At 27.1% G+C, this 27666-nt stretch overlaps 2 protein-coding genes across 3 annotated transcripts; both read right to left on the reverse strand.

Annotated features, from left to right (window-relative positions):
• Window positions 1–27: 27 nt before the first annotated feature.
• On the reverse strand, window positions 28–16945 carry LOC124813791 (protein Abitram). 2 transcript variants are annotated; one of them, XM_065809163.1, is made up of 7 exons: window positions 16814–16945; window positions 16691–16721; window positions 16537–16609; window positions 10655–10697; window positions 10309–10509; window positions 10156–10225; window positions 28–256 (listed from the first exon to the last, which is right to left on the reverse strand). In XM_065809163.1, exons 1-7 carry the CDS (start codon window positions 16837–16839, stop codon window positions 41–43), a joined length of 660 nt encoding a protein of 219 aa, XP_065665235.1. In that variant the 5' UTR covers window positions 16840–16945; the 3' UTR covers window positions 28–40. The 2 variants fall into 2 exon arrangements, with proteins under 2 accessions (XP_065665235.1, XP_065665236.1); XM_065809164.1 differs by lacking the exons at window positions 16537–16609; window positions 16691–16721; window positions 16814–16945 and adding an exon at window positions 10824–10953.
• Window positions 16946–17221: 276 nt separating this feature from the next.
• On the reverse strand, window positions 17222–27081 carry LOC100215245 (uncharacterized). Its single transcript, XM_065809162.1, has 5 exons — window positions 26849–27081; window positions 23518–23587; window positions 18896–19005; window positions 17865–18783; window positions 17222–17778 (listed from the first exon to the last, which is right to left on the reverse strand). The coding sequence occupies exons 1-5, from the start codon at window positions 27014–27016 to the stop codon at window positions 17603–17605; spliced, it is 1443 nt and encodes a 480-aa protein (XP_065665234.1). The 5' UTR covers window positions 27017–27081; the 3' UTR covers window positions 17222–17602.
• Between the last annotated feature and the right edge of the window lie 585 nt (window positions 27082–27666).

The following is a 27666-nucleotide window of genomic DNA, read 5'->3' on the forward strand; positions in this document are numbered from 1 at the left end:
TTCTCTCAAGGAGCAAAATCAGAAACGCAAATAAAATGCACTATTCAAGACACTGGATACATAAACGTTTTGAAGAAGCGTTGCTATCGCAATCGTTACCGTCGTATTCTCTTTTTTTGTCATCTCGTACAATAGAATCATTGTGCAACAAATCCAAAGATTTCAAGTACTGTTCGTGACTAAGCAGACCTGAACACAGCTCATTCGCCGAACAAAATTTATGAAGCAAAATGCAAATGTAACCTTCAGTTTCACGCTAAAAAATATTTGCAAAATTATAACATTTTATTCGCAAATAAAAACCTTTGCTTATAGCATGTATATTATATATAAATATTATAATATATAATTTGAAAATTGTTAATAAATCAAGTATTATAAAAGAATGCGTTGATGTCGTTGAAAAATATTTTAAGATTTTGTAAGAGCATTTAACAAGAGAGAAATATTATTAAAATTAGTTTAATTTTTTACTTTTAAACTATTATTTTTCTTTTGAATTTTACTTATTTTTCAGTTTTCTTTTTTATAGCTGAGCAATTGTAGTCATTTTTAAACCATCACAAAATAATTACAATAATACAAAATTTTGCTATTTCTTTTACAACTACAGAGTTATTTTTAATGCTATTTCAGGGTAATTATTAATGCTTTTTCTGATTTCATTTTAAAGATGATTTAAATATGGCATTAATGTTAAAAATGTGAATTAATCTTTTTTTGGCTTACATATAACTTTATACACACAGTAGGTAAGTATAATTAAATACTCTTTCTTTCTTTTACAGACAGATGCTTTATAACTTCTCTGGCATACTTTGATCCCACCTGGGACCTTAAAATTAGTAGCAGGATTTACCTTGAGCCAAATTGTGCTTAAAAAAGTTGTTTTTTAATTTGTATACTAGAGTTTAACGAAATTACGTGTAATATCTACACACATGGGATAAAGCATGATTTTGAAATTAGCGCGAAGTTTGAACATATTGAGGTCATTTTCATGAATTTTTTAATTTATTTTTACAGTACATATTTATGTCTAAATAATGACCCATTGATTGCTCTCATTGCTGCTAGAGACTTATATTTTTCAGCGGCTCTAAAGCCAATTTTATAAACAGTTTGTGTTGATACATCATAATTTTATTGGTATTTTATACAGGTTTTTGCATAAAATATTATAGAACGCGTATAAATTAAAACGAAATATATGTAAATTACAATCAATATTGATTTTATAATTATAAAAAAATCATAACATAAGAACAATAACTGGATCTGGATCTTTTCTCAAGGAAAAATAAAAACTATGATTCTAAATTTACCAGCAAGCTCGATATTAATTTTTTTTAATTTCTTTTTTATTCCTCCGCAGAAATAAATGTAAAGTATACATTTAAAATATAAAAAATATATAATAAATAATTAAAAATTTGAAACAATCATATACTTCAGTGACTACACAAAAACACTTTTACATTGTTGTTGCTATTTTAATACTTATCAATTATAATAAATCTAAAATTTTTAAATACATAAAAGTTTATATACTTAAGACATCAGAATATGATTTAAGGTAAAAATGTCAACTGCAATTTTTACCCTAAATCATATTCTGATGTCTCAAGTAACAATTTTTTTAATTTAGCAAAGTCGACGAAGGTAATGAAGGTGATCATTCTTGTGCAGATTAAAAATAATGAAAGAAAATTGCTGAATGAAAGTCTAATTGATGAACTAGTAAGTCTAACTTACAGCTAAACTCAATTGATTTTCTGATTAATAAGTTTTAATTCTTTTAATGCTAAAAGTCAAGCTATTCAGGCTTCAATGTTATAGCTATTCAGACTATCAATGTTGATAAATTTAAATCTGGTTAACAAATGTTGTGTTGTTGGGTTTCAATTATTCAGAAAATCAAAATTTTATTTTCCAACAAATAAAAGATAAAAAAAAAAAAGGATTTGATTTGTAAGCAGGAAAGACTGAAAAACAACTTCCTCACCAGTAATTTGTTTAAAATATTTTAACAACTTTAATCAAAGGTTTAAAAAATTACAAAATTGTACAGAGTGTTCTTGTGGAGAATTGATTGGCAATGATAGAATCAACTTTATAAAAGCATCGTATACAATACATACGTATTATAGTAATGGAGTTCGAAAACAATATACATCATAAAAGTCTCGCCAGATGCCAAAATCAACAGATAGTGGTAAAAATGAAATTTTGAGCTGCATATTTAGCTGCATAGATAATTTAATAAATGTGATTTTAGAAAATGAGTTATGGCATGTGACAATCATGCTACTGTTTCAACCTATTCAAAGTTAATGAAGCTGCACATTTTTCATCTTAACTTGATAAAAAATGTTAGAAATAATTTGTTAAATAGAAAATAATTTGTTTTCCAGCATTTAATTTTCGTGAATTTCTAGATGTTTCTGTCAAGTCTGGTAATATTTTATATAAACTGCGGCACAATGTTTACAAAAATAATTAAAACTAAGATGCAAATATAAGAAAACCTCAGAGAACCTTCAATTAAGTTATATGACCAGGCAAAGTTAAGCATATCCAGACATTTTTCATGGAGCTATTAAGGCTGCTATAAAATTGTTTAATTTTCAAAACTGTTTCTAGTTTTCTCTAACATTGTAATCTGTAACTATATAAGGCAATAAAAAGTCTGAGTTTCTGTTTGCAATGACACACAGTTGCATGAAGCTAACTGTGTGCAATGACACACACATGAAGCTAACTGTGTGCATTGACACACAATTGCATGAAGCTAACTGTGTGCAATAACACACAGTTGCATGAAGTTAACTATAAAAGACAAAAACCATCGTCATCACTAAGTTCTTTAAATTTATTATTCACTAATATTCGTGGTTTTTGAAGTAACTTTTCTTCTGTTGAGTCATATCTCTTGCAAAGTTCACCAGACCTACTCACTCTTTGTGAGACTAATTTAATTCAGCTGTCTAATCACATGATCTTATTGTTGATGATTATCTTCCTTTAATTTGTATAGACTCCAATAGTCACATGCTTGGCCAGGGCATTTACATTCATAAGAACTTACCATGTTACATTATTTGTAAGAATTCACCCATTTGTCGGGAAACTAGATTTGAATCCACTGACTATTTTTATGTGTTTTCGTTTAGCACCACTTCACTCTATCGCCTTTCTCTTTGTTTTATATTGCTCTCATTCATCTAAAGACTGCACTCTTTTCAATGTTATTTCTGATCAAATTTACCAAGCCTTCACTCTTTATCCATCAGCCAATATTGTTGTTGTGGGTAAATTTAATGCTCATCACACTGAATGGCTTGACTCTAGTGTCAGCGACACTGCAGACATCAAGGCCAACAACTTTTGCCATTCTCAATCTCTAACTCAAATAATCAACTTTTCAAATCGCTTTCCTGACAACCCAAATCATGTAACTTCGCTACTTGACTTATGTCTTGTTTCTGATCCTAGTCAGTGCTCAGTTTCTCTGTTTCACCCTTAGGTGCTTCTAATCATGGTTTGATCTCTCTATAACTATTATCTCATTCTTTTTTATCATAAAAATCCCCCTATCATCCTACCCCCTATCATCCTACAAATGTGCTTTTTACATATCTTCTTGGATTCAGGCTGGCATGGAATCTTTTATTCCCTCTTGACGATTCCAAGTCAAGCCTCACTCTTCTCCATAGTTTTATTCACATTGTGCTGCTGCAATTTCCAATTGAAACCATTACTTCCATATCTATCAGCAAAACAATTCTTCAGAAAACAGACATCTGTTTAATATTGCTGGAAACCATTGTAAAAAGATTTTGTCTAATGCCAAAGCCCACTACTCTCAGGTCATGAAATCTCATATTTCATCTCAAAAATTAGGCTCTAGTAGCTTCTGGAGAATCTTTAACAGCATCAATAATAAGGGCAAATCTGTTATTTCACTCCCCTAGCATGGTTCAGATTTATAGTCTCACCTAAAGACAAAGCTGAATTGTTTGCTAAGAACTTTTCATCATTATCATCTCTTAATTCCACTAGTTGTGTTCTAACTGATTTAGCTGACAAACAGGTTGATCCATTGCTTGACATTTGCATCACTCCAGCTTCTGTATCTAAAGTGATTTCCTGTTTAGACTCTTTAACAGCTTGTGTCCAGACAACATACCTGTTATAGTCTTGCAGAATTGTCCTCCGGAGCTGTTGTCTATACTTTCAAAAATATTTCATAAGTGCTTATCAGAGTCTTGTTTTCTAGGTCTTCTCCATGAGCTTTGTTCTTATGATGTATCAGGTAACATTTTTATGATTATTGAATCTTTCCTTACCAATTGTAGTATAAAAGTTGTCATCGATGGACAGCACTTTTCTTCATATCCTGTAACTTTAGGGGTTCCTTAAGGTTCTATCCTTGGCCCTATACTCTTTTTAATTTACATTAACGATCTTCCAGATATTCTCACATCTAAGGTGGCATTGTTTGCTGATACTACCATTTATTCTTGTCTTGATAAGAAGCCAACTCTCTCTGATAGCTTGGGGGAAGAGTAGGGAGGGGGGGGAGGATGAGGAAGGGGCATTTGAGCTTGAAAAGGATCTCACTTCTGCTACGGCATGGGGCTCACAGTGGCTGGTAAACTTTAATTCAGATAAAAAAATTTTTGTAACTGTTCCTAATTGCTCCAAAAACTCTTATTCGCCTAGTTTTTATCCTCGAACATCAGTTCTTTTTTCACTTCATTCCTGTTTCATATAATGCAATATTTTAAGTTGTCTGTCAATCGTTATCTTGCTCTATAAACTTTATTTTTTCTCTTCCAGCAACTTCCAACCCTAATAGTGGTTGGTTGCAGCCTTGTTGGATGTGATGATAATGAAAAAAAAAAAAAAAGTTTAGGAAACCTTATAATTGTTAAAATCTCACCATACCACCTAAAAACTTTTCAGCTTTAAAAAGCCATTTTAATGCCAAGCATTTTTTATAAAGGATCTTTTATATGATACCACTGACTTTAATTTGACTGGTCATTTCCTTATTAAAAAGCATTTAGGCTAATATCAACAAAAGAGTGTTGGGAGATTTCTGGTAAGTTAAATAGATATTTTATGAAATGAGTGAATAATAAAATAAAAAACAAAATTTGGTAACAAAACAAAAACATTAATTAAAGTGATATCATAGATAACAAAAAAAAAAAAAAAAAATGTTCAAAAAAATTATTAAAATACATTTAACTTAAAAAAATTATACAGTCTTATAAATCTTATGAAAACATGATGCATGCTGGGTATTTGATGGTTTTGCATATATTTCTTATGTTTTAGATCAACTGTTTTAAACTGTAAGACATAAAAGCAGCTAAAATTGTTCTCAATTTTTGAATGAAACATCAAGCATTTGAATGAAAAATCCCTTAAGGAAATATTCCATGGGTATCCCATGGTTTTCCCATGGAAAACAGAAATTCCATGGGTAAATTTCCATGAAAATTGAAATCCCATCAAATTGGGTGAACTATGGTTTTTTTTTCATAGCTCACGTTGCACCATGGGTTTTATGAATGCGCTTTTAAAGGCGCCGTTGCAATTCGTAGAGTTACAATCATTTCTAACTTAGTAAGTAAACAATATTTTCTGTATTCCTCTGTTTTTCTGTATTTAATAAGACTATAAATTATGTTTTTAATAATACATCACATTTAATATGATTCAAAATAAACATATAGACATGAACAACTAGATAAATTTGCAATAGCTAGAATATAATAACTGTATGGATTTTATAATGCATCATAATATATTATCACAGATGTTGGTCTCAAAACTTAAATCTTTGTCCTGAGAGGTCTCGAGACTCATTTAACTGTCTTGTTCTTAGTCTTGGTATTAAATCAAAATGTCTTGGTTTTAGTCTTGACCTATACTGCTTTACGTCTCTGGATATTATCATTATATAATGCATTTTAAAATGCATATATTTATTATTTATATATTTAATTATATATTATTTATGCATATACTTATTCTAGCTATTGCCAATAGTTTTGCTTACTTTGCATAACTTGCAATAGTATAGCTGGTATGTCAAGTAAATCAGTTTGATTTTTAATGTTGATTTGGTTTACAACAAATATTTCAGTTTTCGACCATTCAAGTCGGCATTTAGTTAGTGACTAGATCTAGTAGGGGATATTTATTATGTTTTTTTTTTTACTATAAATGGCAGAATTATTAGAATATGTAAATAAGGTAATATTTTGTGTATAAATTCTTTTATTTTTACTTTGTTATTTTATTTAAATTACTACATTGCATGCCGACAGGTTTGACGGGCGATATAAATAATATTGTTCATCATTTATATCATTTATAACATTGTCAGTTTTTATATGCATTTAATATTCTTAAAAATAGTTTAAAAGCTGTCTAAATAAAATGGTGAATTGATTTTTATTAACCAGAAAAGATACAAGCGTAATCTTTGGGATTCAACTTGTAATAATGTTATAAGAACAACTTAGTTGGAGAAGGAAAACTACAGTAATTTTTTAAATATATTGCAAAGGGAAGTTAACAAATGTATAAGATTTTACTTCTCAGTTAAATATAAGCATATAAAACCAATATTTATAACTAATACACTATTATTTATTATAATACAATTATTTTTATTTGTTTCTATTTAAATAATGTGAAGTGCTTGTCTTAAGTAAAAATAAATTAATTTATGCACACTTTAATATTTATTATATTTTTACATTACTATACTTAACAAATTACATATTTATTATATTTGTTATGTTTTAAATAGTAAAGTAAAAAAATAATAAATTTTTGAATTTAATACTGTGCATAAGTTCTTTTATTTTAACTTTATCATTTTATTTAAATTACTGCATTATAAGCAAGTAAGTTTGACTAGCGATAGAAATAATGCTTTACATCTTTCTGATAGATTGGATGAAGAAAGTTTTTTTTAAATTACGATTTATAAGTAATAATATATTTGTTGCTGCCTTGTTCTATATAAATGTTACCATCATATGGGTAACATTTATATATGTGCATAAATCTTTTTATTTTGACTTAATCATTTTATTTAAATTACTACATTATCAGTAGGCAGGTTTGACTGGCAATATTTATTTTTAATTCATTTATTTAGCCATACATTTACAAGTTCCGTTTTTTATAATAAATATAAAGATGGCAAAGACATTAAGAAAACTGGTTTGTAAATGATGTTGTACATCATGCAGATAGCTCAGACAAAGAAGTAAGTTTTTTCTTTAGTTACAATTTATAAGTAACTATATTTGTTGCTGCCTTGTTCTATATAAATATTAGTAACATGCAGGTAACATTTACATATGTATTAGTTATCATAATCTTATTGTTTAACTTTGTCATTTTATTTAAAATACATTACAGAATGTTTGACTCGAAATATAAACGATGTTGTACATCATGCAGATAGCTTGGGCGAAGAAGAGGTAATAATCTTATAATTGTTATTTATAAATAATGATATATTCATTGCTACTTTTTCCTATATAAATGCTATCCAACATTTGGCAACATTTATACAGAATGTTCAAAAAGTTGTGTGTTAATGTGTAAATATGAAGTAAGTTATAATAGATAATAATTATAAGTATAAATGAATTAGTAAAAAAAAAATTAGTTAGTATGTATACATTAATTGTATGATGAATTGTCTAGATTGGTGAAATAGACAATGATACTAACTGTGGTGAAAACCTTAATAAATATCAAAATGTAAATGGTACTTTGTTTGACATTTACCTGGTTCTACAGACACAGTTGGTGGTGCAATTGCACTTATAAATGGTCTTGATGTTTTTTTGGATTAAATATGTTGTATTGATGATTCTTTTGAATTTGTTGAAACTTGAAGTTATTAATTATCAAATTTATATATACTATTTTTATCAAATAGTTAATATAAAATAATGAACATGTAAATTGTTATATTTTTTGTAAAAACTGTTTTTTTAATCTTTAATTTCAATTGTTTATCACTCTATGTATATCAATTAGAGTATAATATTACTTGTAACTTTTTGTTTTATTTATTTTCAGTATGTTTATACATACGCATGCGTTAAATATTGTGGTGAAGTCAAGTTTTAATGCCTTAGGTGCATTATAGCTATTATTTTTCAAAGATTTGTAGGATTCAACAAGATTTAAATTAGTTTATTGATTTTATTTGGTGAAAACGATCCCATAGATTATAAGAACTCAATAATATAAGCAACTTGCGTGACAAAATTTGCTTTTTATGATTTAATATGACATAAAATTGCTTTTTATGGTTTAATAATTCAAATAACATTAGATCAAAAAACTTGAAAACAAAACATGCTATTTTACCATAGAAAATCCATGAGTTTTCCTTGGAAAGGTGCAAATATGCATGGAAATTCCATGGTTTTTCTATAGATGGAAAAACTCATGGGTTTTCCATGGAAACGTGTACGAAATACCCACGGTTTTTTTTATAGATTTTCCATGGAAATTTTCCGTAAGAGATCAAGAACTTCACTCACTGGATTATGGAAAAAAAACTTTTTTTATTTCCATAATCTAAATTTCTAAAATGTAATTCAACAATATCCAAAAGATACTCACTGACTCATTAAGTCAATTTTTTAATTCGACTAAATTAATGCTGTTATATAAAAGATCCTTTATAAGAGATGCTTGGCATTAAAATGGCTTTTTAAAGTTGAAACATTTTTAGCTGGTCTGAGTTCCGATTCATTATGTGATAATAACTTTTTAAAATCATATTTCAATTCCTATTTATTTTCTATATCTTTTATATATACGTATTTTATATTATCAAATTTCATATTTTATTTCAATATTATATATATTTAATCTAATGAACCTATTTAACTCTAATATTAGGAATTACTGAATAAAAACACTTGTATTAACAAGATTTATAGTTTTTTTCTTTAAAATGTTTTTGTTGTTCTTCTATTTTTCTTTAAAAAATGTTTTTGTGTTGTTCTTCTATTTTCAGAACAAATAGAAAACACTACTTTTGAAATTTGTATTGTGTATTAAACTACATTAATTATAATGAACAGTAAATATTAAAGAAGTCTGTATTTAAATCAAACTTAGATGTTTTTGTGAATGTAATTCTAATGACCTTAATAAATGCTCTTTACCATCATCAATAAATAACACTACAGTTAAGAATTTGTTCAGTTACAAGTTAAGAATTTGTTCAGTTACAAGTTAAGAATTTGTTCAGTTACATACAGTTAAGAATTAAGTTATTTTGTTGCAACAAGCCACATTAAATCACCTTGTCATAGTTGTGAACTGTGAAAGGAAAAAAAACAAACAAAAAAAAATTTGACGCTACATTGTAGGCAGAGAAAAACAAAAACAAAATTGTTTTCAATTGATGACCATTAAAAAGATAGCGAGCACTACATTGTTAATTTGGAAAGAAAAAAAAAAAAACACTACAGTTAATTTGAAGTTCTTTTATATTTTGGGTTAGAAGCACATCAGAATTTTCTTTTAAATTTATGCTGTCAAGCCTCTGCTGGTTATTACAACCTCATTATTATCTGAATACTAAGATATTATTTGACTTTTATTAATTTTTCTCAAAAACTTCACTAATAAATTTAAACCTTATTTATCAAATTTTTCAAAAAACTTATACTTTATTTATCATAATATTTATACCTTAGTTAACAAATTTTCAAAAATTACCTTGTTTATTAAAAATCTATGTTTTGGGATTTATGAATAAACTAGAGTAATGTATTTGTTTAAATCCCTACCATGTCTCTGTTAGTACTGTGCTCAACTTGTTTCTCTGCGCAGCGGCCTTGTTCCTCAAGGTTTGTATTTCGTTGTTTCGAAAAGTTGAGAGGGCTGTAACCACAACTAAAGTAGCCTCCCTGACTGTAGTGGCCTTCATGGCCTTGAGGAGGTGAATTGAAATAAATAATAATAATAAAAAAAATCGTTAAATTCTAAGATGATATGGTTCATGGTGTCAAAAATATGCTGACTTAACAATTGTTAATTGTTAATAAAAATATCATTAACAAATGATAATATCAGAAATAATGGTACCTTTCTATCTAGAAGAGAAATGTCTTGAAGTAGATTGTCATTAATTTCCATCAGTCGTCCAACAACACCACTTAAAAGCAAACACCAATTATAAAGAAAAAACCATTTTAAAGTGAAGAATTCAACAAAACTCTTCAGGAAGTGAAAACAAACCATTTTATTTTATACTCCGTCCCATTAGCTGATGTTATTTTGCAAATAGGTGTGTTAAGAGTTACTTTGAATGCATTTTTCTTCTTTTTTCCATGTGCATCATTATATTTATAATCTCGATTTCCTATATTATAAGTGATTGACTGAACAGGGCCTTCTAATAATGCCTTATGATCTCCCGCCAATGTCACTATACAGATTCTAAATAAACAAAATGTTAATAAATAATTATAACAAATCTTTATTTAAATAACAATTTACTTATATAATATTAACATATAAATAACTGATCTCAAAAAAAATTACTTTAATGAAAAATAAAACTTAATATAATAATATAATAAACCTATTTGAATGGCTAAGAATACAAGTGTGACCATTATCATTGTCTAAAATAATAAAAATTAGAGATAAGAATACAAGTGTGGCCATTATCACTGTCTTAAATAATAAAAATTGCAGATTCAAAGATCTAATCTGTCATAATAAAATAATAAAAATTAATTAAAATTTACCTTTATAATAATACTTAGTGAAGTATCTTTCAACGAAAGATGGGTAATTTTTAGTGTCCATAAAAATTTTATATACCTATATATCTATATGTTTTAAATATCTATACATCTATAAATTTTATATATCTATACATCTATATATTATATATATATATATATTTTATAAATATATATATATATATATATATATATATATATATATATATATATATATATATATATATATATATATATATATATATAAATTCTAGACATTAGTAACTCCTATTACACATGTTATTTTTAACCATTAAACATTTTTAACTACATTAAACCTGGTTTTTGTTTTCTATTATATCAACATGCCTGATATAATTTGGTACATATTCTGGTGTATATAGGTGATTCTAAAAACAACACTTTATCTACTGGCACCCTTAATGTGTTCTATATAATAAAATACTTGTTAAATTTTTTTTTTTTTAGAGCTAATACAAGATTCTCAAACATCTAAGGGTTATATTATAATACATACTTAAAATAAAAAAAAATTCCAGCACTAATTACTTTATTTAGATGTTTTTCCAGTATTTTGATCCTAAAATCCATATCCTTTTCCAGCATCAGTATTGAAATTCCGCTTAAATTCCAGCATTTATGATATTTCCAAAGTGATACAAAAATTGTCTTAAAGAGAACCACTGTACTTATAAACATAAAAGTATGTAATCTAAAACTAAATACTAAATACTACATAAATTTGTGTAATCCAACTTAATCAAAAAAAAACTGTAATAAATTAAAAAAGCATTAACACTATAAATACTATACTCAACACTATTGAGATTATATATTCAGAAAAAAAGACAACAAAAGCAAGGACTTCAATAATGTACTTTTTTTTAAATTTGTTCAAAAAAGGTTCAACTATATTTGCAATATTAACAATGAAATATGACTTGAGAAGCATTAAACAATATTGAAGTGCCTTTTTTAATGTCTCTGTCTTTTACATTGTCATTACATTACAAATGTTTTTTACATTTTGGTTGTTTAGATTTAGGTAAAGCATTCCAGAAAGAAAATAAAACTTTCAAACTTTTTCATAATTCGATCAACTTGTTAACCACCTTTTGTTTTCAACCCATTTAAAATATAAATCAAATACCATTTAGAAACATTTTAAATCTTATCTATTCATATTGGTCATCTTGTCAAACTTTTGTATCAGTCAGCGAGCCAGATGTTTCACAACGAATGTCGCCTGTCTTACTATAATTGCAAGTAACTAAATGTCATGTAAAAACTTGATTGTGAATTTATGTTTTGAATAGAGCTAGTACAGTAGTAGTTACCTTGTTGAGCAGAAATTAAGAGGATAGACAAAAGAACCAGTAACAGAATTATAGTCTTCTCTCCTTGCAGGACTATAATGTAAAATATAACAAACAGTATTCAAAACTTTTTTCAGATTCCATTCTGTGACAGCCTATCCAGTTTTTAAACTGCCATGAGTAATATGCAAACTGCAACTTCAGATGTTAATAAGAGAATGTAAAATAGTTTCATTCAAACTTGTGCTGAACTCATCGAAAAATTTTAGATTGATACTTGGACCATTCATTGATATTTGGTATAGATGTTTTATTTCCAAATTTTTAACAATATCCTTGAAATGAGTCAATAAGGGTTGGTGTTTTGTATAACCTAAGAAACTTGATCCAAAATAATGGACATTTACATGATTTCTATTAACATCCCAGAATCTAATATAAATACCCATTTCAGAAGATTGAGTTTAAACTCTAATCAAAAGAATAGACATGGATGTCTGACAGTTTTAGAATTTCTAACAAAACTGATTTAAGGAGCTAAACCATGATTAAACTCATATAAAGTTTTGTTTCAGACCCGTCTGAAATTGTGAAGCTATGGCACTGTTCAGAAACATAGCTGTAAAAACGTGGCTTAAGTCATCATTTGAACATAGAGAAAAACCACTATCCACATTTTTAAGCTGCCAAATAACTTCAGCCTTAGTAACATCTAGCTTTTTGACACGAGTCAAATGTCTTTTGTTTTTCTATAATTGACTCATTAGAGTCAGAAAAGACAGATAGCAAAGAACATTTCTCTTTTGGTTTTGCAAAGAATCTTTTCACTTTTCTTAATTCTATATTGTGCTTTATTATGGGAACACATTAAGGCGGAGCACGCAGATATTTTTAAAAAATGTTGTTTAAAGAGCCAGAGACTAAGAGCCACCCTAATACATGTATGCAACAAAATATTATTAAAATTTATATAGTAAAATAATTTTATTAAAAATATTATAACAAGACTCATTATGATAATAAATAATTTTTTATTTGTATAGAAATTACATCGTTACAATTGACTTATTACACACACACACACACAAAAAAAAAATGATACCCCCCTCATCATCCACCACATTTGAGGGGTGATAAAAATAACTCTTGCACACCAACACACTTTCTGGCACTCTCACATCCAAAAAAATGATAACTGCCTTTTTATAGCAACAGTAGAAGTCATTTTAGTCAAGATTTATAACAGTTCTTAATAACAAGTTTTATACCGGTCTTCTTTTAGCAATTGATTAGCAACATCCATTGATTATCAGATAAATTGAACTGATTATAATTTTGATTATCCTGATAATTTTTTAAAAACATTTATTCAAAATAGCATATCATTAGAATATTTTTGAAAAAAAATGAACATCAATATTATTTTCTTGGAACATGTTTATCAAGTTCATTACGAATATTAACAGCAAATCTTCGAACTACACGTAAAAATAATGGCTCATTGGTTAGATTCCCTTCATTTAATGGCTGAGAAAGTTTATCCAGTGATTTTTTCCCTGTTTTAAAAAAATTTAAAAATTAAATTTATAAAACAATATACATACATATATATATATATATATATATATATATATATATATATATATATATATATATATATATATATATATATATATTTATATATATATATATATAATATATATATATTTATATATATATATATAATATCACAGATGACATACAAAAAACAGAAACTAATGGGGACTTTTTTTTTTAGTTTTTAGTTTTTCAGTACATTTATCAAATTTCTTATAGCCTGATGCCCCAAAGGAGTGCTGCTACTTCGACAGAGGTTTTGGCATGGGGCAGCAAGCTTTTCTTTCATTATTATTCTTTTTTTCTCTTCTTTTTTAGAAAAGTTAAAGCAGACATTTTTTCACCAGGAGTGTAAAATGATAAATGATACTAGAAAAATGCTTCCTGAGATATGGATTAAGTATAGTATTATATATATAGATATATATATATATATATATATATATATATATATATATATATATATATATATATATATATATATATATATATATATATATATATATATATATATATATATATATATATATACACACACACACACATATATTTGGACATGTAATTAAATGAGGCACATTTTCAGTATAAAGGTTTTTGAAGAACTTTTAAAAATTACGAAAAATTTATTTTTCTCATGTCATAATTGTTCATATAACAATTTTAATCAAAATTTTGTTTTGTTTCAACAACTTCACTTCCAACAAGGGTGCAAGCAACCACTATTAGAGTTAGAAGTTACAGGAAGAGAAAATATGTCGTTTATAGAGCAAGATAACAATTGACAGATGACTTAAAAGATTGCAAATTATAAGAATCAGGAAAACAAGATTAAGGAAGAAATTCCAAAGAACTGATGTTCAAGGAAAAAAACTAGATGAATAAGAATATTTAGAGCATTTAGGAACAGTCACAGTAAAAGATTGAGACTTAATTGAATGATGAGTAATCCAAGAATGAAGTTTAGTAGATGACACAAGAGACGCTAACTCTTTAAAGCAGTGCCCATTATAGTGTTTGTAGAAAAGAGAAAAAGAAGCAACATTATGACGATGCGATAGTGGTTGGAGCTGAAAGTGCAACATTGAAAGATGCGCCCCAGATATGGCAACAATATTTCATACAAGGACGGATTGAGATTTATAGAAATAAAGTATAGAATCTGGAGAAAAAAAGTAGCAAGTGCGATAAAGAGATGCAACCTTAGCAGTTGCTAATTTTGCAATCGATTTGATATATGGTTTCCAAGAAAGATAGGAAGAGTTAATCCTAGAAGACTAAGAGAAGATGACTCATTGAGTACTTTACCATTCATAAATATAGGAAGATCTAGATTATTGCGATAACGATTAGCTGAAAAAAAATTGAGTTTTATTTGAGTTAAAGCTACTGTGAACCCTATGCTGTTGCAGAAATAAGATCTTTTTTAAGCTCAAATGTCCCATCCAAGCAACCAGAGAGTGTTAGCTTCTTATCAAGACAAGAATAGATGCTAGTATTATCAGCAAACAATGCCACCTCAGATGTAAGAATTTCTGGAAGTTCATTAATGTAAATTAAAAAAAGTATAGGGCTAAGGATAGTACTGTTAACAGTAATAATCGATAGGTTATTACTGTTAACAAATCAGCTGTAGAATGAGAAGTTTAAAATCCATATTGATGATCAGAAAATAAGTTATTAGATTCAAGATTAAGAGTTTGTTAATAAAAGATTCAGAAACCTTGCTTATGATAGTAATAAAGCTAATGGGACGGTAGTTAGGTGAGTCAGATTGCTCTCCAAAATTTTTGAAAATAGGGATAACAGATACCTCTTTCCAGCAGGCTGGAAAACAAGACTCTTATAAGCACTTGTTAAATAGTTTTGAAAGTATAAATGACTGCTCCGGAGAACACTTCTGCAAGACTGTAACAGGTATGTTGACCAGACAACAAGCTGTAGAAGACTTAAAGGAGGAAATCACTTTAGATACAGAAGCTGGAGTGATGCGAATGTCAAGAAATGGATCAACCTGTTTGAAGACTATATCAAGTAGAACGCAACTAGTGGAATCAAGAGAGGATATTGATGAAAAGTTTTTAGCAAACAATTCAACTTTATCTTTAGGTGAGGTGAAAAAATCCGAACCATACATGAGACGTGGAATAATAGATTTGCCTTTATCATAGATATTGTTAAAGATTCTTTAGAAGTCACGAGAGCCAGAAGTAGGAGTGTGAGGCCTGGTCAACAGTTAGAATCTGTTTACCCCTTAAGTCTTTGTCTAGGATGCCTTCTACAAGACAGTAGCTGGATGCATTTAACATCTGGGCAAAATAAATATTTTTATTGAGACACTATCTCTAGCCTTTACACAACGAAGCGCCCAAGGCAGGAGGTATTTTAAGTCGGAGTTAGCTTCTCCTAGTCTTTGCTTAGAAGTGCATTCTACAAGGCAGCAGGACATGAAGCACGTTGTACTGGGTTATATGTTACCAGAAGCAGGATAACCTGAACTGTCTATTTAACAAACTTAAATATTTAAAAAATAATAAATTAAAAAAGAAAAACCATAAAACCACCAAAAAAAATTACTATATTTGTAAAATATTATCATTATACTACACATATTAAAAATACTGAATATATTAATGAATGTTGCACATACTTTCCTTAAAATAAAAAAAAACTATAAAATAATAGCAATAAACAAAATATGAAAATTATAGACACACAAAACTATATGATATACAATTATGCACTAAATACTCTAAACACAACATTTAACACAAATATAAATGAAATAATACAATTAAAAAACTGACCATTGTATGTAGCTCTCATAGCAACAGAGTGTGTTATTTGAGCCAAGCGACGCATTATATATGTGTTTGCAAGCTAAAATTTTTAATGTAATATTTTTAAGCTAGTATAATATAAATTAGAAAAGGTATATAGGAAAATAATAATCAATAAAACCTGATTGACCAAATTTTCATTTGCCAAATACCTAAAACAAAATGTAGGGTCTATTTAAAAAAAGCCTAAAATAGAGAGTAAAAATTAAATACCTCAAATAATAAAATAAAATTATATTCTTACCTTGCAATAATGCGAAAAGGCATCATAAGTTATTTATTTATGTACTAAGGTAAAAATTATTTTATATCAAAAATCACATCAGTTTAAAGGTAATAATACATTAAAGCATTAAAAATTAATTGTAAAAACAAAAATTTAATTTAAGAAAAAATTTTGATTACTTTAAATATGATAAAATGTATTATAAAATATCAAAATATGATACCATAAAATATAAAATATTTTTATTAAAAAATTATATTACAATATTCTAAAAAATTGTAAAAATCATAACTATTAAATGTACAAACAATATTAATATATACTTACTCCATTTATTAGAATTTAAAATAAAAAACCTTTAAAAAATATCAAATTGATGCATGAAAATTAGTTTTCAAGTAAAAATAAATCACGAGACTAAACTGCTATCAAATATACTATTTCATTTGTAAACCAAAAAATAACAAAACTAAATGCTATTGTAATTTTTTTTATAATGGGAGATTTGGAATCTAACACCACGTTTTAGTATTACATTAATCAACACTATGATGTAGTGATCTTTGATGTAAAAAAAAAAAAAAAAGCAAGGATTCTAGAAGGAATTAAACAGTTAAGACAGCCAAATAGCAATTTTTGTATGTGCAAGAAAAAAAAATGCTAGCAACTAGCCACAACCAGATAATCTATTACAGTATCACAGACCATGATGAAAAAAGATGATGGAAATAATCATTATTTGATATATCCTTATTTCCAGGAATCAAAATTTTCCAAAGAAAACTTCTGCATTTTTGTACACTAAAATTAAACCCGATTTTCACTTTCCAAAACATCGTTTTTAGCAATATCTTGATTACGATGCTTTTTACGTGACAAACTTCTATGTCTGCTAAATAGACTATCAAAGGGCAAATTTTTTGCCAATAAATCTTGCACTGCAGTTGATAGTTCTTTGTCTTGGCTTGTTATAAAGTTGACAACTAAAGAAGAAATCTTATTTAAATTACACTTTATACAATTTTTATTAAAAAACCAATAAGTAAACTATTTGAAGTCTTATACTTACTTTTTCCTTTTTTACCCATTCTGGCTGTTCTGCCTGCTCTATGTAAAATGTCTATAGCATTAGTAGCAAAATCATACTGAACAACCATATCTAAATCTGGAAAATCAATCCCTCTTGAAATAACGTCTGTAGTAATAATCATAGCTCTATTAGCAAATAAAATCTGACTAAAAACTTCTTCTCTAGATTTATTGTCGATATTACTATGAAGAAGTGATATGTTATTCTGCCATACTTCATGAAATAAAGCAAACAATGTGGTGAACTTGGCATCATTTTCTAGTATAGATTCATAATTAATTTTAGAAGTTAGTTTTTTATACAGATTAATAGCAGTTTCAACTTTATTCACAAAAACTAAAATTTTGTAAGGCATATCTTTGTTTTTACAATGCAAGGAGACACATTCAACTAAATGTTTATATTTGTTTCCCTCCAGTACATCAATAAATTCCATTTCTGCTGTAGGGACTACTTTGTGGGCACTTTCACTATGAACAATTTGAATATCAGGAAGCCATGAACGTATGTATGGTATTGCAGTTTTACTTTTTGGACTTAAATTATCTGGCATTGTGGCTCCAACAAATACAAATTGTCTTTTAAAATTATTAAACTCTAAAAAGCTGTTAGGTGTATCTAAAGAAATTATTGGGGGTTTATAACTATCTGCTTGATTGAAATGTTTAATGAGGTTAAACAAAGGGTCTTTCTTTCCTGTCTTTCCTACTTTGCTTGCTATTTGAATGTCAGCTTCATCGATGACAACAACTTGTGTTTCATTTAAAACATTTAAGGGATATGTTGATAGATATAATGCAGTACTGACTACAATATCAGTATTAAGCAAATACAGACGCGATTCTTCACATGCAAAACATGTATTTAAAGATAAAAGAGACTGAAATACCTCACAAACCTAAAAAAAGAAAAAAATTAAGTTATTTATAGGAATCCATATAAAATATATTTCAAAAGAATAACTAACCAATAAAATTTATTTTAATCACATTAAAATTTAAAAAAATTACTTGATGAGCTAAATGTGCATTTGGTACCAATACTAAAGCAAAAGGCCTGGGTAGTTTTTTACAAACTTTCTTTAAATTAATCAACTTTTGAGCAATGGGCAATGCATAGGCTAAAAATAATTAACTTATGTATATTTAAAATTTTTTACAAAAATAACTAACTGATATATATTATATTTTATATTTTTTACAAAAATAGAGAAAATGAAATTATAAAAAATATAAAAGCTTTATTTTAAACAACAATTCATCAAAACGCTGCAAAATACTTTGTACTTCATACTGGTTTAAATACTTTATTTAGAATACTAAAGTAATGTACCATAAATACCTCATACATTGTAAATTAAAGTCAACAGATTCAATAGGTAAATTGTGACAAAAAAACTTGGGACTTAAAAATAAAATGCTTTGAAACAATAAAAAAAAATTACATTGTCTGCTGAATGGTATTTATTAATAATACCTGAAAAGAAATAAATTCAAAACAACATAAAAGCATATTGCTACAGATCAAATATACTTATTATAGATATTATCAAATATACTTAAATGCAAATTTTTTAGAAAACTATTCAAGTTATTCAGAGAGAAACAAATTAAAAAAACAACTAAATTAATGGTGTTTGTAAAACTTGGTTTAAACTAAAGCCAGTTATATTTGAACAGTATCAACAGTATAGTTTAAATATCAACATATCAACAGTATAGTTTAAACATCAACATATCAACAGTATAGTTTAAATATCAACATATCAACAGTAGAGTTTAAATATCAACATATCAACAGTATAGTTTAAATATCAACATTTCAACAGTATAGTTTAAATATCAACATATCAACAGTAGAGTTTAAATATCAACATATCAACAGTATAGTTTAAATATCAACATATCAACAGTATAGTTTAAATATCAACATATCAACAGTATAGTTTAAATATCAACATATCAACAGCATAGTTTAAATATCAACATACCAACAGTATAGTTTAAATAGCAACATATCAACAGTATAGTTTAAATAGTATAGCAGGGCGTTTACCAGGAATAAATTTGATACAGCATTTTGATGAAATTGGGAATTTGTCAAAATATTTCCCAATCATCTACCCCCCTCCCTTGATATTAAAATGTGTTTCAGGAATGCATTGGGTCCTTTTACATTCTTTCTTCTTCTACTCCACTACAGCTTTACATACATAGATTGGACAGCAAAAATAAAATAAAATACTGTCTGTAACATATATTGAAGATGAATATGAAATCAACACAAAATAAAAAGTGGTTTCACAACGACCTGGCAAATTAAGCTCAGATTTTCAAAGATATATTAAGAATTATTTATTTTTATATTAAAAAATAATCAGTGTATATTAATTAATTATTATTAAGAATAATATATTTGATTTACTTGAAATCTTAATATATTGTTGCCGCTTTCATTTTAAGAATATTCTTTTAAAAATATATTTCTTTTTTACTGGTGGACATAAAAGGGCTTTTAAAGTAATATAGCGATTTATGTTCAATGAAAATCTCTGCGGAAGAGAGCCAATGATCTTCTACTTTTAATTATTACTTAAATTCTGCTTGACCTCCTTTATGGACGAACCCTTACACCATCATGTAATAAACTGTGTCATCAAAAAAAATGTTTTAAAAATAGAAAAATAAGAAAAGTTATTAAAATAGTAAAAATAAGCTTGTAAATTATTGCAATTCTGTTAAACTAAATTTTGAAATGCACCATTTTGCGCACAAAGTTAAATTTTAGTTTACTACATGGTTTGGTAAATAAATGCGATCTTCAAAGATAATGGCTAACTTCAGTTTTAAGAATAAAAAGTAATAAGTTCAAAAACAATATAATAGTCAAATAATATATAATTATCAAAGTTGTATAAAAATATTAATTGTCTCTATACATAGATAGCATAGCAAAATAAAATTACAATTACAAAGTCGGAGCAAAAATAATAACAAATGTCATTTAATTACAAAAGAATATTGATCGTAAGCGATCAATAATTATTATAAATTATTTTTTCATTCTTAGTCATAAAATGTTTTTATGACTATGGTTCATTTAAACATTTAATTTGCTTTTATGTTTTAAATTCAAGCAAGCAGTGAACCTAATTTTCTTGTTTTTAAAATTTCTAGTACCAATTTGTTGTAATAAAAAAAAACATTCTTTTTATTAAACGAATTTAATTTATGTTTCAAATTAAAGCAAGCAGTAAAGTAAAGAAATATATTTGATGAAGCACATTGATAATGCACATTGATGAAGCACATTAATGAAGCATGTGTATTACTTGAAGTAGAGTTTGCAGTAAGACTTAATAAGTTATTTAACTTTTCAGCCAAAAAGGGCAGAACTTGTAAAGAAATAGCATTTGCAGGTGGTTAAACCAAACAAATTTGTTATTTTTTTAGATATACTTCTTGTTAACATTTTTATATAATATTTGCTGCTGTTGGAATGCATTGTGAAGATTTTTTTTGTAAATTTTGAGAAATAAATTTTAGAAGCAAGTCGCCAAGAAAATCCCTAAAATCGCTTGGAAAATCCCAATTCTAAAGAAGTTTATTCCCAGAGACATTTTCACAGTCATACCAAATGTGGTGATTTTATTTCAAGTTTTACACAATAATTAAATTAAAATTTCTTATGTTCTTTTTCTATTAGTTTTTAATAAAAATTAATTTTCAATAATTTTTAGAATTATTATAAAACTTTAATTTGGGAAACTTTATTTGGAGAATGGGATTTTTTTACTTTTAAATTGGGAATTTTAATTTTATGAGCAAAAAAAAAGGTCATCCAATTTTAATTTGGGGGTGTAAATCGGAGCCCAAATACAGTTGACGCTGTCAAAACGGTCTAGAATAGCTACTGAATTCATTAAACTGTCACTCTGACATATTGAGAATTCATCAAAGTCACTTGCTGTTAAAATTATTTTTCAAGGAATCATTATCTTCAACTCAATTTGACATAGATAGGCAACACCACTTTTTAAAAAAGTTGGCAAAACAATTGCAACAAGTAACAGACTGTTCACCAGTTCCTTATACTTCTGTGGCATGCTAGATATTAGAAGGTAATACTCTAAGCAAAATTGAAATTAAAACAAAACAAAAACAATTTGCTAACAGATGTCAACATGGATTCATAATCATAATCAAGCCCAACAAATTTATTGGAAGCAATTGACCTAGCAACATTCTATACACAAAATCAAAATGAAGTTGACATTGTTCTACTGGATTTTGCAATGGTATTTAACACAGTTGCTCATAACAGATTGTTGTTAAAACTAAAAGTTCATGACATTGATATACAAATACTAAAATAGATTGCATCTGTTCTCAGAATTAGGAAACAGAGAGTAGTTAAGTGTGATATTGTCTCTGATTGGATTGACGTTTTTAGTAGTGTTGCAATGAGAAGTTGATGGAATGCAAGATTGATGGATTAAGTAATGACAGCTGACTTGTTGAGATTCAACATAAACATTAGTGCTGTGACAGATTATGGCTCTAAATTTAAGAAACTTTTTATTAATCATTTATAAATTAAGATCTTAACCAAATTCTTAAATTTTCTTTTTTTTTAGAGTTAAATTTTCTACCAATTTTTTTCTTGAATTTATAATTTCAGTTTGGTCTTCTTATTTAAAAAGAAACAGAGTTGAAAGCATAAAACATAGAGCAATAAACTTATTTTATATAATAGTAGTCTTAAATATAAAAAATCATTAGTTAAGGTTTGATAACTCTGATTGAATTAAAAAAAAAGACTAATCGAAACACTTAATAAAAAGATATTTAATATCAATATTTTGTGAAAAGTGAAAAAGTAAATTAAATTTTAAATTAAAATAATTAAAAAGTAAAACAAAAGTGAATTTTAATTTAAAAGATTACATGTATTCGTTATGTTTTTATTAAAGTTAATTTTTCTAAAACAGCCAAAACACTGAGTCAATGTAGCAGCACTCCTTGCATGTCTACCTATTACAGTCAATGTTTGTACACTCCTTGAATGTTCTACCTATCAGTCTATGTACGTACACTCCTCACACGGTATTATACTTATTTTAGTCTATGTATCTACAGCTTTCAGTCAATAAAACAAAAATAAAAAATTAAAACAGTACAAAACATTAAATATATATATATATATATATATATATATATATATATATATATATATATATATATATATATATATATATATATATATATGTAAATTATGTTAGTGTATTTTACAAATAGAGTGCTCAATGTTCTTAAAGAACAGAGCAATAATTAATTAGTAAAAAACACTTATCTAACTTTTATCTTCGACTTGGAGTTTCACCATTGCTGGATCATTCTCTTCCTGATGATCCAGCAATGGTGAAACTCCAAGTCGAAGATAAAAGTTAGATAAGTGTTTTTTACTAATTAATTATATATATATATATATATATATATATATATATATATATATATATATATATATATATATATACATATATATAAACACATATATATATACACATAAATATATATGTGTAAATAAACATATATATATATACGCATATATAAACAATGTGACCAAATCATACCTAGTGTTTTTCCACTTCCAGTTTCAGAATTAATTACTATATTTTTCCCACTCTGAAACTCTTGGATGGTCTAAAACAAATAATATTAAAGCATTACAAATATGAGAAATCAACTATCTGTAGAGTAGAACAGCAATATTTGTAAGACCTATTTCTACTACTTCCCCACAAGTAAAAAGAGCCAGAGCGAAACAAGTAAATAATTGAAAAAGACCAGCATAAAAGAACTGCAAATTATATATATATATATATATATATATATATATATATATATATATATATATATATATATATATATATATATATATACATATATATATATATATATATAAATATATATATATACATATATATATATATATATATATATATATATATATATATATATATATATATATATATATATATATATATATATATATATATATATATATACAGTACTGTGAATATGTTTTAGAACACTTACATTTTTTCAAAAAATCCCGGAGAATTCTTCTTTAATATTTAAGTTTGTAGTTCTAAATTATAAACTTATTAAGACACATGTATTTCACACAAAATATGGAACAATTACAAACTTTTTAATGTCAAACTTCATAAAAAACTCTTAATATTTACTATGTCCTCCTTTTGCCTCAATCCCAGTCAATATTCACCGGGGAATAGATTCCCCAGTAAATATTGGCTGGGATTAAGGCAAATCCTGAATTGAGAATGGCATAAAATCCTGGGGTATGTTATGCCATTCTTTTTGGAGTACTTCAAAACATTCTTCAGCATTTCGGGGAACATGTTCGACCTTCTTTCTGTCCAGGTAATCCCAAATATGCTCAATTATATTCAAAACTGGACTCTGGGGAGGCCAGGTCATCAATTCCAGTATTCCTTCCTCTGCCATTACATTTAAATAATTTTTTGCCACTCAGGAACAATGTTTTTGGTCATTGTCCTGCTGTAGAATAAAATTATGACCTATTAGTCTCATTCTGGATGATACAGCATGGTGCCTTAGGATATCCACATAAGGTTCCCTGGTGAGTTGCCCCCCTATTTTGATCAAATCACCTACTCCAGATGAAGATAAACAGCCCCAAACTTGTAAAGAGCCTCCTCTATGTTTAATAGTAGGGTTTAAACACTCGGGCTGATAGGCTTCTTCAATTCTTCTTCATTATATTGGTGTCCTTTCATTCCAAAAATGTTGAATTTGGACTCATCAGCGTACAGAACCCGATTAAACATTTCCTGGGCCCAATCTTTGTGTGGTTTTGCATATTTAAGTAGGTTTTCTTTATTACCACACCGTAATAACAATTTTCGAATTGCAACACACCCTCTTAATCACAATTTAACTAGGTGCTGTCGAATAAAAGAAGAGCTGACATTTTCCGCAGTTGCTGTGTTAATGTCTTTTGCCAGCTCAGTTGATTGTTTTTTGTATTTCTTTTAGATAGGGTTTTTAAATATTTATTGTCATCTTTTGTTAGCTTAGGAGGTCTACCACTTTTTTTCTATCTTCAAGGGAGCTAGTTTCTCTGATTTCTGTAACAGCATTCTTCGACTACCTTGTTTTGGATGTAGTTATTATGACACATTATTTTAATAAATAAACAAACGAATCCCTCATGCTTCTCCATCAATTTTGTTTATTTATTCAAAATAATATATTCTTTCAACTTTTCTTATATATTATTATACTTAAGTAGGCTTTAAAAAAGTTACACAGGAAAAAAATTGTAAATGTCTAATTATACAAGTGGTCTAAAACTTATTCACAGTACTGTATATATGATATATATTAAATAGTTATATATATATTATATATATAAATCATATTGAAAATATATTATTATATCATGCTACCATAATACAGATTATCCATGCGGGAATACACTCAAGTGAATGAAAAAAACACTAAACCATGATTCTAAAGGAAACAATCTAGATCTAAAGAAACAATTTGACTTTTTTTTTAAACAATGGTTTGGGATTTTCTCCCTTTTTTATTGGTATCTGACTTGGAAAATTTAGAGCTTTTTAAGTCTTCTGTCAACAGTTCTTGCTCTTTTTTGCTTTCTTTTAACTTCTAACATATATAGTAGTTTAATTGTAACCTAATTGGGAGTGAGTTTATTAATAAAAAATAGCATGTCTTGTAGTAGCAAGAATTCATAAAATTAGCTTTGCACAATTATATGATTTAAAAAAAAATAATTCTGTAAGGTAAATTATTGATGAAAAAAAAAATATCAATAGAAGTTCTAACAATGTGGTAATGGTGAAGTGGTAGAGTGCTTTCTTCATAAGCGAGAAGTTCCGAGTTCAATCTTGACTATGCTCCCAGCAGCAACTTTGTTCATCAAGGTTCGTGTTTCAAAGTTAAAGACTTGAAAGAGGGTTGCAACAACAAAAAAGTAGCCTCCTTGAATGTAATGGCTGTATTGGCCTTTAGGAGATAAACAACATTAAAAAACAAAAACAAAAAAACTAGGTACTAATACATAGCAAGTGGAAAACAGTTGTAGCTACCTAGAACAAACAAAAGCAATGCCAAAGTACTCTCTATAACTACTCATAATAGAGAGAAAACTCTATTATGTCATTATTAATGAAATATCATCATGTCATGAATAATGGAACTTCCTCACTGTCACAAGTAATGGAATTTTCTCTTTGTAATGAATAATGGAATGAACCATCTATACGATTTGTTTTTTAATTAATGCTTTTTTACTTCATATTTTTATAAATGTTGTTGTTATTCTAATTTTGAATGTTATAATGCTTAACACACGGCATAGTATATTTAGGAGCTATGAAATTATACAAGATGCAATAAGACTATTGATTTTAATTAAACTGTGCTTTCCTATATAAAAATAGACAATGTTTACTTTGTGATGGTAGTTTCAAAATGTTGGCGCAAAACAGATTTTTAAAACAGTTAACTATATGTACTGAACAATATGGCTTGAATTTTGATTATGGCATACATAGTGTAAAATACCCTTCTAATTAGTTGAAGATATTATTAGTAGTAGTATTAGTTTTCAAAAAAAATTTTGCAAAGCAAATTGTTTTTGTAACAGCAATCATATGCACATCATTTTTCATTTTAAATCAACCTTTATTCACGGGGTTTAACTGTTGATATTTAAATACACCTTTTGCTGGTTAACAATAACTCTTGCAACCAGTTTATTTAAAAAGAAGTTTATTTTTTATTCAATGTAAAAAAGTTTTAAAGCTTATAATTTATAAGCTTTAAAACACACACACAAACACACACATAAACACAAAACAATATTTATTATCAATTTATTATGCTGACCTGAATTTGTATATTAGTTGGAGACTTTATTCCAAATTCTCTTAGCTTTCTGATAATAGAAACAGTAATTTTAAGTTCGTGAAAAGAATGATTTTGCCTTATGCAAATATATAACATTCGATTTATTAATAACATATTTCTGGCATGCTTTAAACCTATAGGAGTCATTTTTAAATTGACTATTAATCTTTCTAATTCTCGACGTCGTTGTTTAACAACATACCTTTAACAACAATTGACGTATCGCCGATTTTGATCGTTTAATTAATTATAGTAGAAATTTGTATAACATTAATTACATTATTTTGAAATATAATTTTTTAATTTTGAGAGGGGTTTAAACTTTATATGGTCATAGTTTTTGAACTATTACCTGTAGTAATGGTCCACAGATATTGAATTTGAATTGAACTGAGTTTTAAATAACATCTTGGAAAAAAAAAATTATCATTTTAAAATTTCTTATAAATTTTTTTCTTTTAATTGACCGCTGATCAATTAAAAGAAAAAAACTTAACGCGATGTATTATTATCAAGAACCAGAGATTAGACTTCATAGACCCAGTGACAGAAAAAACAATTGAAGAGATCGGCAAACTCTTCCGTAAAATAATCACTTTTTTGGCTGAATGGAGAAAAAAGTTGAAGTTGTTAAAAGCATCTCTAGCAATACCACCTAAAGCCTAGCCTAAACCAAACCTATCACCTAAACTAAAGCTTTCAAATAAACTTAATCACTAAAACCTAAGCTACCACCTATGGTGTGGAGGTGTGCTTTTGACCAATGTTTAACATCTAAAAAGTAAAAGATAAAAACA

The sequence above is a fragment of the Hydra vulgaris genome, chromosome 11 (genome assembly GCF_038396675.1).
Source record: "Hydra vulgaris chromosome 11, alternate assembly HydraT2T_AEP".
In the NCBI taxonomy this organism is placed as follows: domain Eukaryota; kingdom Metazoa; phylum Cnidaria; class Hydrozoa; order Anthoathecata; family Hydridae; genus Hydra; species Hydra vulgaris.

Coding starts and splice junctions, on each gene's coding strand:
- LOC124813791 (XM_065809163.1), bottom strand. CDS start 16,839: ATGATGCCTTTTCGCATTATTGCAAG. Junction 10,698..16,536: donor TATGAGAGCTACATACAATG/GTCAGTTTTTTA, acceptor TTATTATTTTAG/ACAATGATAATGGTCACACT. Junction 10,226..10,308: donor ACGGAGTATAAAATAAAATG/GTTTGTTTTCAC, acceptor TTTGCTTTTAAG/TGGTGTTGTTGGACGACTGA.
- LOC100215245 (XM_065809162.1), bottom strand. CDS start 27,016: ATGACTCCTATAGGTTTAAAGCATGCCAGAAATATGTTATTAATAAAT. Junction 19,006..23,517: donor TGGAAGTGGAAAAACACTAG/GTATGATTTGGT, acceptor AATTATTTTTAG/CCTATGCATTGCCCATTGCT. Junction 17,779..17,864: donor AATGGGTAAAAAAGGAAAAA/GTAAGTATAAGA, acceptor TTTCTTCTTTAG/TTGTCAACTTTATAACAAGC.